Genomic DNA, 14,945 nt, shown 5'->3' on the forward strand with positions numbered 1-14,945 from the left:
TAGAAAGCATAGGAATAGAAGGGTCATTCCTAAAAATAATAAACAGTATATGTCTAAAACCATCAACTAATATCATCTGCAATGGGGATAAACTAAATCCATTCCCATTAAGATCAGGAGTGAAACAAGGATGCCCATTATCACCTCTATTATTTGACATTGTATTAGAAACACTAGCAGTAGCAATTAGAGAAGAAAAAAGAAATTGAAGGCATTAAAATAGGCAAGGAGGAGACCAAATTATCGCTCTTTGCAGATGACATGATGGTCTACTTAAAGAATCCTAGAGATTCAACCAAAAAGCTAATCGAAATAATCAACAACTTTAGCAAAGTTGCAGGATACAAAATAAACCCACATAAGTCATCAGCATTTCTATATAATTCCAACCAGCTCAGCAGCAAGAACTAGAAAGAGAAATCCCATTCAAAATTACCTTAGACAAAATAAAATACTTAGGAATCTATCTCCCGAGACAAACACAGGATCTATATGAACACAACTACAAAACACTTTCCACACAACTAAACCTAGACTTGAACAATTGGAAGAACATTAACTGCTCATGGGTAGGACGAGCCAATGTAATAAAAATGACCATCCTACCCAAACTCATCTATTTAGTGCCATACCCATGGAACTTCAAAAATTTTTTTTACTGATTTAGAAAAAAACATAACAAAGTTCATTTGGAAGAACAAAAGATCAAGGATATCCAGGGAAATAATGAAAAAAAATACAAAGGAAGGGGGTCTTGCAGTCCCAGATCTCAGACTATATTATAAAGCAGCGGTCATCAAAACAATTTGGTACTGGCTAAGAGACAGAAAGGAGGATCAGTGGAATAGACTGGGGGCAAGCAACCTCAGCAAGACAGTATATGACAAACCCAAAGATCCCAGCTTTTGAGACAAAAATCCACTATTTCATAAAAACTGCTGGGAAAATTAGAGGACAGTGTGGGAAAGATTAGGTTTAGATCAACACCTCACACCCTACACCAAGATAAATTCAAAATGGGTGAATGACTTGAACATAAAGAAGGAAACTATAAGAAAATTAGGCAAACACAGAATAGTATACATGTCAGACCTTTGGGAAGGGAAAGACTTCAAAACCAAGCAAGAATTAGAAAGAGTTACAAAATGCAAAATAAATAATCTGGATTACATCAAATTAAAAAGCTTTTGTACAAACAAAACCAATGTAACCAAAATCAGAAGGGTAGCAACAAATTGGGAAACAATCTTCATAAAAACCTCTTACAAAGGTTTAATTACTCAAATTTATAAAGAACTAAATCAATTGTACAAAAAATCAAGCCATTCTCCAATTGACAAATGGGCAAGGGGCATGAACAGGCAGTTTGCAGCCAAAGAAATCAAAACTATTAATAAGCACATGAAAAAGTGCTCTACATCTCTTATAATCAGAGAGATGCAAATCAAAACAACTCTGAGGTTGGCTAACATGACAGCTATGGAAAGTAATGAATGCTGGAGGGGATGTGGCAAAGTGGGGACATTAATTCATTGCTGGTGGAGTTGTGAATTGATCCAACCATTCTGGAGGGCAATTTGGAACTATGCCCAAAGGGTGATAAAAGACTGTCTGCCCTTTGATCCAGCTATAGCACTGCTGGGTCGGTACCCCAAAGAGATAATAAGGAAAAAGACTTGCACAAGAATATTCATAGCTGCACTCTTTGTGGTGGCCAAAAATTGGAAAACGAGGGGATGCCCGTCAATTGGGGAATGGCTGAACAAATTGTGGTATATGTTGGTGATGGAATACTATTGTGCAAAAAGGAATAATAAAGTAGAGGAATTCCATGGAGACTGGAACAACCTCCAGGAAGTGATGCAGAGCGAAAGGAGCAGAACCAAAAAAACATTGTACACAGAGACTGATACATTGTGGTACAATCGAAGGTGATGGACTTCTCCATTAGTATCAATGCAATGTCCCTGAACAATCTGCAGGGATCTAAAAAATACTACCCACAAGCAGAGGATGAACTGTGGGAGTAAAAACACCGATGACAAGCAACTGCTTGACTACAGGGTTGGAGGGGATAAGACTGAGGAGAGACTCTAAATGAATACTATAATGCAAATTCCAACAACAAGGAAATGGGTTCGAGTCAAGAACACATGTGATAACCAGTGGAATCGTGCGCCGGCTATGGGAGAGGGAAAGGTGGTGGGGGGGAAGGGGAGGAAAAGAAAATGATCTTTGTTTCCAGTGAATAATGTATGGAAACGACCAAATAAAATAATGTTTAAAAATTTAAAAAAAAAGAAAGATCTGGATAAAAATCCTGTTTTAGACACTAAATGGGAGACCATGAGACAAGTCATATAACCTTCCTGAGCTTGTCTATTCATCTGGAAAATAGAAGTAATAATATCTATGTGATAATTGCTTCTTAATAAGTGTTTCAGTGACTCTTGATCAGGTGCAGGCTAGATAAGATGGCTTCTGAGATTTCTTAAAAAACTGATTAAGGTGCTTTGAAGAGCACCACTATTTCAATCTGCCATTCTCCATCTTTATCAGTGAAGCCTTTCTTTAGATTTGTTAAAAAATTATGTCACAGTGACCGATTTGAACCTGTTTTTTATTTATCTTTATTTGGAAGAAATGAAAATGGACAGTATAAAGTCAGAATGTTAAGAAACAAGAAAGAAGCTGCAGTAGCAACAGCCAAACTCCCTTTTACTGTCCCTAAGATTATTTAGCACAAGTTACAGCAGCGTACTGATAAGAAGTCAGCTAAACCTTTAGATTTGGATTAAGAATTCAGAAAGAAGGAAAAATATAGTGACTAAGGGCTAGAGTGGCATAGCTAATGCTTAAGAAAATATGCCACACTGCTCAAAAAACCCCAACCCCAAACACAAGAATAGTTATTATGTGCTTTTAGCCATCTATAATAATCACAAAATAAAAGCAAAGTTCAAGGATTTTGTGCCAGATTAACTTCTGTAAGTGGTAAAATTGTTTTGTTTTTTCATACTTCATAATAAAAAGAACTCTATTCCTATAGACCAACTAAATTATGAATATATATCAAGAACATACTTTAGGGCAAACTCATTTTGTCCTACTGTATTGTATTCATATAACATTTTCCAAATAAGAATTTTAAAATGTTTTGCTGTCATTAACTCCTTGATCTTCACAATATCCAGGAAGGAAGTAGAGTTCATTTAGCATTTTCTTATCTGTAGTGCTGTATTTTGGACAGTCTACTTACTTACAATTAGGTTTATTATGTGCAGTGTTATGGTGATGTTACTTACAGTGCTGCACATATCAGTTATAAAACCATCACTTCCAAGCTAATGTAAAAGTAGTTAATTTAATTGACTATTTTATAATTAGGGTTTCAGTAAAGTACTGTCATATATTAGCTGGAAAGGGCTAGATGATTATACCACTTAATATATAACATATTCAATTTCTTGAACTAACCTGAAAACACTTAAAAGGTTATCACACTTAACTAGTTGAAAGATAAGATGTCTTGAACTAGGAATGACAATGGCACTATCATCTATAAAATTAAAAGAATATAATTAGTTATTATATCTCTTCCCTAGGCCTTTTATGTGGTCAGGCCTCTACAGATGTTATTTAAATTTTAATGTTTTGAAAATGATGTGAAAATGATAATTATTCTTCAATTAATGACTTTCAAGACACAATGAATGTAATGTTTCTCTTTAATCCTAAGTAAAACGTATGATACTCAGCTGAACTTGTAAAGCTAGCAACTTAAGTGTAAAACCTTCAGCTGTCAAGGATAGCCAAAGATATACTTGAGGTGATGGGGAAAAAAAATTGTAGAACAGGTCTGTTTGCCCAAAGAGGAGTGTTTTCTACACACTGCAGCAGCTACAGCTGACTTTGCTGCTTGCTGCACAAGAAAGTTAAGCCAATACTGAAGAAAACACAGATAACTTCACCCTGAGCAACAAGAGAGTTAGTAGAGTTGTGCTGGCTAAAAGAAGATGGGAGCATGGATGGATGCACATTCATCATTGTTACTGCCATCCCCATTTGTAGTGCCTGAAAGCAATCAAAGGCAATATTCCCTGCATGTAGTCCTCCCCAGAGTACAAGAGAATTGTTATCAATAGGGGATTAGAGTCACATTTATTGTTAGGATTAAGAGTGTCATTGAACATTCTCTGCAGTCTCTGTCTCTACCTAGCCATAAGCATACAGAGTTCTCCAAAGGAAATGAGTGAATTTTTCTAAATTCAAACAACCCAGTTAGGTAGTGCAGGGTATCCCGAATGTCTTTAAGCATCAACATGTTAAAACTGCCCTAAGACTTTTGGGACATCCTATATTTTGAGGAAGAGAAGCAGCACAAAGAAGTATGGTGTAACTTATCGCATTATTTATACTTCAGCCTTTGTAGTTATCAACAATGAAGAACTTGAAACTTAAAATTCTAATGTCAATGAATAAACAGACCTTTGAGACATTGGGGAGTGAGTTTGGGAAGTGTCTGTGTTAAAACAAATTCAGTCAATAATTTAAAAAAAAAAAGAAAATCTAATGTCCCTATCCCAGATAGAAAATGTTCAAGATTTCCAGTTTTTTACTCTCTCATAATGTTGAGGCTTCAGTTTTTCATCCCTGTAGTGCTCTCTCTAGGTGCTGATTCAAATTCCTGGGGCCTCTTCAGTTATAGTGACTGGGAAAACAAGTCAGTCATCACAGGCAATAGAAGCTGCAGGTCAAATGTCACTGACTAATCAACCTGTCATTGGGCAATTACCTATCCCCAGGAAGAAGTGCCACTGATCTAGTTTCCTATCAATAAATGTCTATCTGGCCCATCAGCTGCTTTTCCCCGAAACCTGCCAAGATTTTCAGCACTGTCCACAGTCATTGGTGGTTGAGAAATCTTTCTGACTTCTTAATCATGTCACAGAAGAGGCAAATGCAGTTCCTGACAACATAATGTTAGTTTCACAGGGACGTGTCTCTTTGAACGCTCAGCCACTTACGCAGGGCTTCAATTGCATGGATTTTCTTACTGAAAAAAAACAATAGCTGGCTCAAGTTGGAAGATGGAGGATTCAAACTGTGCAAAGACACATTTCTGAAAACCTGTAGTTATTTCCATGTTCCCCCAATTTCACATCTGAAAGCAGAAATGGAAGGAATTTGGGGTAATTATTTCCATTCCAAATTTAAGAAGGAATCAAAAGGGCACTACACTATTTTCCTCATATCACAGTAATATCTTCTCTAATACTAGTTTTAAAGGGGTATCATCATTGTAGATGCCATTTTATAGCATGAAACATGGGAATGCTCACTCCATTCAGTAAAAAAGCTGTATTTATCTGTGTAAAAGGATCACTTTGTCCATCAACTTTAGAAGTCCCTCCTAGATCTAGAATTTTTAGTTACCTGGTAACACCCCCACCTTTTTGAAAGATCAGCTCCTGCTTTACATTTCAGACCCTCTTGATCCCAATTCAAAGATACTTCTGAGTTCCTATAGGATTAAAGAAGAAGGGTGAAATCCTTTCCTACTGTTTAGAAGAATGGAAAATCAGTCAATGGGCAGATCTCTTGGGGCTACAGAAGGTTTTGTGCTTAGTATTCAGGGGAGACAGAGTCTGAGTCAAAGAAATAGTGATTGTGGGAAGAGGATAAGTAAGAGCTAATAGTCTGCTTGGTTGATTCTTTCTGCCTACTCTGAAGCCATAAATCCCAGGAGAAATAACATGGGAGGGCTAAGATGGAAAGAATTCTATTCTGTAGCACCCTTCAGGATCATTCTGTTACCCATTAGAGTGGTAGCTGAGGACAAAGAATGAAAATGCTAAAAGAACAATCCATCAGGAAACAAACCCCCCCAAAAAGGAATAGCAATCCCAGGGGTTCCACTTCTCTGGCTACTGTAAATAATAGACTCGAATACAGGACTACAATCCCCACAAGCCTTTGCTCCACTTCCCCAGAATGCCTTGTAATCTCACCTGGGCCGAGATCAAGAAGGTATTTAAGCTGATTCAAAGGCTTTTGAGAAGGCGCTCTTGGACTTCCGTTTTGGGGCAGGCGTGGCTTTTTTTCCATAATGTAGGTGAGGTTGTGTCTAGGCCTCTCTATGGCCTGGACACGTGTCTCTTATCCTGTATTTTCTTTAATCCTTAATCTTCAATAAACCTCTAAAAAATATAATACTCCTTGCAGAGAGAAACTAATTTCTACCTACCTCGGTCTCCCCATATTCCCCTAATTTTAATCTTTACACTACTCTCATAACTGAGTGTTGGAGCAGTAGGATGTGCTTCCTAAGAGGCTATTCAATGGAGACTTCTGAAGAGCAGCTCGAGTCTAATGTGTGATGGATATGGAATTCTAGGACAGGCATCAGATCAACAAATTAAATTAGACTTATAGATTTTGATAAGATTACTGTATTAGTGTTCTACTGGAAATATATAAAGATGGATTCTTTGTGGCTGGACATGCATCCCAGATCTTTGGAAAACAGAAGATAAAAAATTCAGAGGAAAAAAAGTGATGGTTCTAGAGCTAGTCTCTGAAATATAATATAGCTCATGAGTAAAAAGAGTCTAAAAACTCAAAAATCTTACTCTATAATTATAAATAAGTTCAAAGAGAAAGAGGAACAAAAATATAAAGATGCTAGTATCTTTGGAGATGAAGCTTTCTATATGATGTGTTTTATAGGTGTGATCATATAATCCCTGTGTTTGTCTTGGTAGATAGATTCCTAAATATTTAATATTATCTAGAGTTATTTTAAATGGAGTTTCTCCTGCTGCTGAGTTTTGTGGAAATATATAGGAATGCTGATGATTTATGTGGTTTTATTTTGTACCCTGCAACTTTGCTAAAGTTGTTAATTATTTCCACTAGCTTCTTAGTTGATTTTCTAGTATTCTTTAAGTATACCATCATATCTGCAGAGAGTGATAGTTTAGTTTCCTCCTTGCCTACTTTAATCTCTTCAATTTCTTTTTCTTCTCTAATTGCTACTGCTAGCATTTCTAGTACAATATTAAATAATAGAGGTGATAATGGGCATCCTTGCTGGAGATGATGTAGCTTTTTGAATAAAAATTCACACATGACACACACATGCATATGCATGTAACAGATACAAGGGCAGGCAGTGCATCCAACTAAGAGTAAATATCTAATAATGGCATAAAAAGTTAAGTAAGAGAATTTAAAACAAATGGGGTTTCTTAAATGCTGTATTTGGTGCAGGAAGAACAAAAAAGGATTCTCTCTTCTTTTGGGGAAAACAAAAGGCAGAATGCAGAACTAACAGAATTCTCTTTTGCTTTAGGTGTTTCTTCAGCAAAGAAAATGGTCTTCAAGTAGATATGGTTAGGAGAAACAACTCCAATCTACCCTTCAAATTGCTGCTAGAATAATAATCCTATTCCATAGTTAAATCATGCTAGCCTCTGCTCAAAAAAACCTATATATGTGCCTGTGTTCCCACTGGAATGTCCAAAGGCTGGAACCTTTCTTTCTATCTTTTGGATTAAGACCCATCCTTTGAAGCCAGATCACATTACACTTGTACACAATGGTGTTTCTTGATTCTCTCAATCAGCAGTAATCTTACTGGTCTATCAGTCAGTTAATAAGCATTTTTGTTAAATGCTTTATTATGTAAGCACAAAAAGAAAACCTCTACTTCAAGAAGCTTGCAACCTCATGGAGGAGAAGAGAGGGACTTTAGTTGGGTCCCAAAGAAAGCCAGAAAATCCAGAAGGTGGAGATGAGGAGGGAGTATATTCTAGTCATGAGTGACAGGCAGAAAAAATGCCTGAAACTAATAATATAGAGTATCTTGTTTGTGGAACAGCTAAGAGGTCAGTGTTACTGGAGAGAAGAGTTTATGTGTCAAGAAGAGATAAGAAGTCTGGGAAGGGGTAGGGGGGAATGTAGGTGGGATGCAGGGGACTTTGGATTAGATTTTAAATTTGACCCTGGAGAAAAAAGGGGGCTACTGGAGTTTACTGAGTTTGAGAAAAAGCAATCTGTTAGCCAAATAGAGGATATATTTGAATCAGGCAGATGTACCAGCAAGATATTGCAATAGACTAAGTGGAATGATGAATATTTTTAAGAGAATAGGAAGAGAGTAAGAAGAGAGAAAGTGGAGGGACCTACTGTGGATGGCCTTTTCAAGGTGTTTAGCTTCAAAGAGCAGAAGAGGTAGGACAATGGTCAGAGGGATGGAAGGATCAAGTGAAGATTTTGTGAGGATGGGGCAGGGGGGATGACATGGGCATATTTGTAGAAAGTAGATAGGGAGGGACTGATAATAATTAAGAGAGAGGAGATTGTATAGGGGGCAATGTGTTGGAGGATACAGGATGGAATGGATGACTTGTACAGGTATTGGATTTAGCCTCATTGTCATATGGGGTTGAAGGAGAGGATAGTGGCAAAAGACATGACTGATGTGAAAAAAGGAAGAGGGAAGAAGAGGTAGCACATGCTGAATGGTCTTGATTTTTTTTCTTCTGTAAACTGAGACAAGATTTGTAACAGAAGAGATGAGAGGGAAAGAGAACCACTACTTTGAAAATTTTAAAGAAATAACAGAGAATAATGATAGGAGCTTACATTTGTGTAAGTAATACTTTTTAAGGTAGGCAAAGTGCTTTATATACATTGTTTCATTTGATTATTAAGATCAAATGGATGAGATCGGTGCTATTATCCTTATTTTACAGATTAAGAAACTAGGGCTCAAGGAGAAAAAGTGCCTGGCCTTGGGTTCTAAAGATATGCATAGCTGAGTCATTTTTTGGGTATTGTAACAAATGAAGGCTTGGACCAATTCTCAGCTTCATCAACAATGCAGCAGATGTACCTGTTTTCACCTAAATTCTCTAGGATTTTCATCTTTTGTCAGTTTCGCCAGTCTGATAAGAAGTAGGGTCTAAAAGTTGCTTTAATTTGAATTTCTACCATTATTTGTGATACAGAATATTAACAAAATAAGGCTATTAGTAGCTTGGATTTCTTTCTTTGAAAACTACCTGTTCATGGGCTTCAACCAATTCTTTCAGGGAGGGTTCTTATCTTATAGATTTGAATCAGTTCCCAATATAAATCAGATGAGATCTTCATCAGAGAAACTTACTGCACAGATCTTTCCTCCTACCATTTCCATTCTAATTTTAACTGTATTAGATTTCTTGGTGCAAAATATTTAAATTTTATATAATCAAAATTGTCCATTTTATTATTTTATGTGATCCATTCTATCACTTTTAGTCATTCACTCTTTCCCTCTTTATAGATCTGAAGGCAATTTCTTTCTCACTCTTTTGATTTATGATGTGACCATTTACAACTATGTCATATATTTGTGAGACTAATTTAATTTTTACAGCAGCTAGGTAGTCCACTGGATAGAATGCTAGAGCTAGTAAAGAGGCCTTGAGTTTGAATCCTGCCTTAAATAATTACTAGCTATTAAGTCACTTGACCTTTCTCAGTTTTCTCATCTGTCAAATAGGAATAATACTAGTAACCACCTTACAGCACTGTTTTTAGAACAAGTAAGATAATATAGGTAAAATGTTGTATAAACCATAAATTTATTAATTGCTAGCTATTAGCTAACTAATCATTACTATCATTATCGTCTTGATAAATGGTATTGGGTCTAAATCAAATTTCAGTCAGACTACTATTTAATTTTTCCAAGTAGATTTTGTAAATAGTAAACCCTTATTATAGTAATTGTATTCTTTAGGTTTATGGAACTATGCTGGTTTTTTGCTTTAGTATGTTATGTACCCAACCTGTTCCATTGAGGGAACTCTCTATTTCTTAACTAGTACCTAGTTAATATAATAATTCTTGCTTTGTAGAATAGTTTAATATTTAGCACTAATAAATCACCTGCCTTTACAATTTTTTGGCTAATTATTCTTTTTCATTAATTACCCTTGATTGATTAAAATGAATGTCATTCAATTCATTCAAATGAATTTGCATAGCTATTTTTCCAAACACTATAAAATATTATTTTGGTAGTGTGGTACAGTAAAAATTGGTTGAATAATTGACACAGTACTGGCATTTTTTGGTCTAGCCTGGCTAGACCTAACCAAGAGCAACATATAGCTCTCTATTTCTAGACTGTTTTATATATAATGGCAAGATGTTCTCAGAAACTATATGAAGTTATTTTGAGTGGAATTTATCTTTCTAGCTCTTATTTGGTCTTGTTGGTAACAGGGTAATATTGATGATTAATGGGGATTTATTTTATATTTTGTAACTTTGCTGAATTTATTGTTTCAATTAATTTTTGTCTCTTTAGGATTTTCTGAGCAAATCATGTTATTGGCAAAAAGTTATAACTTGGTTTCCTTTGTACGTTTGTGTATTTTCTTAATTTCTCTTTCTTGTCTTATAGCTACAGCTATCATTCCTAGAACTATGTTAAACAGCGTGGTAATAAAAAGAACTCTGGTTTTACCCCTAATTTTACTTACTATACTAAGGAAAGGTCCATTTATTGCTCTGCATTCTAATGGTTTTTAAAAAATAGATATGGATGGTGGATTTTGCTAATGGTTTTTTAAGTGGTTTTTATTTTTTGTTATTAGCATGATTTATTATATATTTATAGTCTTCCTTCTACTGAACTAACTCTGAATTTTGGGTATAAAACCTAGTCAAAATGTATAATCTAATATATAGTAGTCTACTTGCTAATATTTTATTTACATTTCTGGCATCAGTGTTCATTAGAGATGTTGGTCTTTCTTTACTTTGTATCCTCTCAATTTAGGGATTAGAATGGTTCTTTTCTTTTCCTTCCTTCCTTCCTTTCTCCCTTTTAAACCCTTACCTTCCATCTTAGAATCAATACTGTGTATTGGTAGGGCAATGGGGGTCAAGTGACTTGCCCAAGGTCAAACAGCTAGAAAGTGTTTGAGGCCAGATTTGAACCTAGGACCTCCCATTTTGGGCCTGGATCTTAATTCATTGAGCCACCTAGCTGCTCCCCCCCTTTTTTATTACTGTAAATAATTTATGTAAGAATGTAATTAATTGTTCTTTGTAATTGTTCTTTGAAAGTTTGATAGAATTCACTTGGAAATCCACTTGATCTTAAGAGTTTTCTTCTTTGGAATTTTAAGACTTTTTCAATTTCTTTTCCTGATAATGAGTTAAACAGTCTATTTCTTCTTTGAGTATTTTATATTTTTGAAAACATTCATTTCTTTCAATTTACTACTTTTCTCTTAAATCATTCTTTTTCATTTTTGATACAATTTGTTTTTCCACTTTCTTTTTAAGGATCCAATTCACTGTTTATAAAGATCCTTGTTTTAATGATTTAACCTTTTTTTGCTTGCAATTTTATTAATCTTATTTAATTTCCCGAATTTCTACTCTGTTGCTTGGCTGAGAATTTTTTATTTGTTGTTCAAATATTTTTTATGTGCATGCCTAATTTGTTATTCTTTCTTTCTTTGGTTAATGAAAACAACTAGAGACAAAATTTTTCTCCAAGAACTGCACTGACTGTATCTCATGAATTTTGGTATGCTGTCTCCTCATTGTCATTTCCTTTGATGTAATTTTCCATCATTTCCATAATTTATTCTTTGACCCACAAATTCTTTAGAATTATATTATTTAGGTTCAAATTATTTTTAAATTATTTATCTAATGATTTTTACTGAATATAATTTTTGTTACGTTGTGTGATCAGTAAATTATGTTTCTTATTTCTGAGCTAGTTTTTATATATGATGCTCAATTTTTGTGAAGATGCCAATGTGCAATTGAAATTTATATAAATATCTTTATGTTCTCATTCAGTAATTGCCAGATTTCTATTTTTCTAAAGTTCTATTGAGGTTTTTATTTCTTTCTAATTGATCTTTTTGTCAAATTTGTTTGGTTTGAAAAAGGTACATTAAACTACTGTGAAGAGAGAATTGAACTCTCTTTGTTTATTTTTAATATAATCAATCAGCAACCTTTAATTTAATCAAATCAAGAATTTGAAGTGCCCCTACTTCGCACTTGGTATGTCATTAGATAAGAAAGCTCACAAGTCACTTACTAGTTCACACCCCCAAAGGTAACAAGCACTGGTCCTGCTTGGGCAGTGCTAGGCAAATTGAAAGGCTGTGATTAGTTCCTGTAAAGAGGGGGAGAGACAGGAAGTGATGTGGAAAAAGGGGTATTAAAAGGGAGACCGAACATGGACTGGATATTTTTTTCCTGGATTCATTCTGTGTTGGTGAGCCAGGCTGAAGGGAGACTCTTGGAGGCAGTAACTTTTTCCTGGACTTGTCCTTGACTGGAGGTTTCTGAGCTGGAGAGGCTTGCTGGGTGAATGATTGGAGCTGAAGGAAGAGGCTTGCATTGATGGACTTCTGGCTGAGACTACTGCGACTTCCACATGGAGATAAGGACTTGAGGAAGCCTTAGGTGCTGAGCTGGACTTTGTTAGAGCAGCACTTAGGATGGTGGGCTAGCCAATTTTCTACCTTCTTCCTACATTTCCCACTTCAATATCTTTACCTCGTAAATAAAAGCTGCTAACAGTCATTTGGACTTACGGGTTAATATTTTATGACTGGTGACTACAATTCTTTTTAAATTCATAAATATTTTGTCAAACCAACTTTTTACCCTTACAGTACTTATTATAGCTTTATAATTTCTTCTTCTAATTCAATTAACGTTTTCTTTAAATATTTAGAAGGGCTGTGTGTGTATGTTCATGTGCGCGTCTGTGTTTATATATATCTGTCTTTCTTTATACATATATAGATTTATGAAGAATTGAGTTATCTGTGGCAAAATTAAGCATAATACAATTCCCCTGCTTATCTTTTTTTAAAAATCACATCTTTATTTACTGTAGCCAATATGAAGTCATGATTGCTTTTTAGAGTTTAGCTAAAGCACATTTCTTATAAATAACATATTATCAGATTCTGTGTTCTAATCCATTCTGCTACCCTCATCTATTTTATGGGCATGTATTGTTAAATGCATATTTCTCTCAGTCCTGTCCTCTTCTATTTTTTACTCTCTTTGTTCCCACCCTCCTCTTTACAGAGAAGAGGGTGGTAAAAGAGAAAGGGTTTGCGTATAAATAAGACAGTTTGTTGGCTCAATCTTACAGTTCTTTTCTTCCCTTTCTTTTGCTCCTGATCCAAGGCTTCTGCTCTTTCTTTCCCTCTTAAAACAAAACACTAAAACTCTTATTTTCTTACATAGAATCAATACTGTAAATTGGTTCCCAGATTTGAACATAAGACTTCCCATCTCTAGGCCTGAACTCTGTGTGTGTGTGTGTGTGTGTGTGTGTGTGTGTGTGTGTGTGTGTGTGAAACATGCATTCCATATTGTGAACCTTAAAAATTCTCAGACCCTACTTCATAAGGTTTGGTTAAGACCATTCCCCATTTTAAACAATGAAGGAACTTAGATCAGGAATGTGAGACCTCTACTTAGATCAGGAATGTAAGACCTCTACTCCACCCCTACTTAAGCCTGCTTTAGGGGAAGAAACTCCTTGCTGAACAATGAAAAATACTTAAACCCATACTTATAGTAAGGCAAAAGTTCTTAAGCTGTGCCTATTTTTAGATCTAATACAAAAGGATGCTAAGTACCTATAAAGGTCAGGCAACTTATGAATTTACAAGGAGAAAAGAGGTGAGAAACTTACTCAGAGGTTTTTCAGGTGTGAACTTAATCAAAAGTTCAAGCCTTCTTAGGTGTGAATTAAGAATGGTCTGTCCTTCGGAAAACATCTACTGTGATTGGTAGATGTGATAACTTAGGGGAGGTAACATAGGAGAAATTTCCCTTTAAAAGGAGAGGAAAGGCTGCCTTGAAGGGGAGTCTCAGAGATTCTCTCTCTGGAAATGGCAGCTGACCAAAGCTGAGCTGGTGATTCTCTGAACACTAGAATCTTTGCTTGGACAAATCTTGTGGTGAGTGGATAAAAGACTGACTGATCTTTCTCTTAGGGCTTGGGCCTGGGTTGGCCAGGGCTGGCCTGGGCTGGCCTAGCCCTTTTCTCATTGTTTCCTCTTACTCTCTCTCTTTCATAAATGCCTTATTTGTATGAATTAAAATCTCTATAAAACCCAGCTGACTTGGGTATATTTAATAATTGGGAATTTTTCCCTGGCGACTACCTTATATTTGATTTAAAACAAGACACTGTCTTGAAACCATATTTTCTGCGGTCACAATTTAAGCCATCCACTCGTTTATCTGCCACAGTTTATGTCTTCCACTATTTTAATCACTACAATATCCATTATCTGGCTGAATGAAAGTGAAGTTCATGGGATGCTCATTTCCTCTTCTATGATTATATATGTTTTATCTTATGCAGTTCTATTATGTGATACTGATTTTCCTCTCCAACTGCCTCTTCTATTTTTTCCTTTCCTGACTGTATTTTGTCTTCCCTTAAGACCATCAAAACAGAACAAAACCATCTGTAATTTTTACCTTTCTATATAACCCTAAAAAGATAGTCTTGAGAAGACATTTGTTTTCTTCCCCAAATTAACATGAAAACAATTAATTCCTATATATTCCTTTTCAAAGAAACAATGTGTCCTTTTTGATGTTTTTCTACATATTCTTTTTGCATTTCCATTTTTCAACTCTTGTCTTTTCATCTAGAATGCTTGAAAATCTTCTCTTGTAGGTAAGTTCCATTTTCCTCCTTCCACCTCCCTCCACTCCCAAAACTTGTATGATTATACTTAAGATTTTCCTCAGTTATAAGCCTGTATCTTTTACCTTTTGGAATGTAGTATTACAAACTCTCCTCTCCTAAAGGAACAGATGCTAGATCCTGTATGATATTTGATGTGGCTTCTTGGAACTTGAACTCTTTTTTCTTT

At 35.4% G+C, this 14,945-nt stretch overlaps 1 protein-coding gene across 8 annotated transcripts in view; it reads right to left on the reverse strand.

Moving 5' to 3' along the window:
* Positions 1–14,945, reverse strand: part of BTBD9 (BTB domain containing 9) — a 550,633-nt gene that overhangs the window by 142,943 nt on the left and 392,745 nt on the right. For 4 of the 8 annotated variants that reach the window (XM_056818162.1, XM_016431034.2, XM_016431036.2 and 1 more), the window contains one exon: positions 5,453–5,524. The exons of the other annotated variants lie outside the window; for them this stretch is intronic. In XM_056818162.1, coding sequence (XP_056674140.1) covers positions 5,453–5,524 — 72 coding nt within the window. The remainder of the gene's footprint in view (positions 1–5,452; positions 5,525–14,945) is intronic. 8 annotated transcript variants of the gene reach the window in all.

This window comes from Monodelphis domestica, chromosome 2, assembly GCF_027887165.1.
Source record: "Monodelphis domestica isolate mMonDom1 chromosome 2, mMonDom1.pri, whole genome shotgun sequence".
Classification (NCBI taxonomy): Eukaryota; Metazoa; Chordata; class Mammalia; order Didelphimorphia; family Didelphidae; genus Monodelphis; species Monodelphis domestica.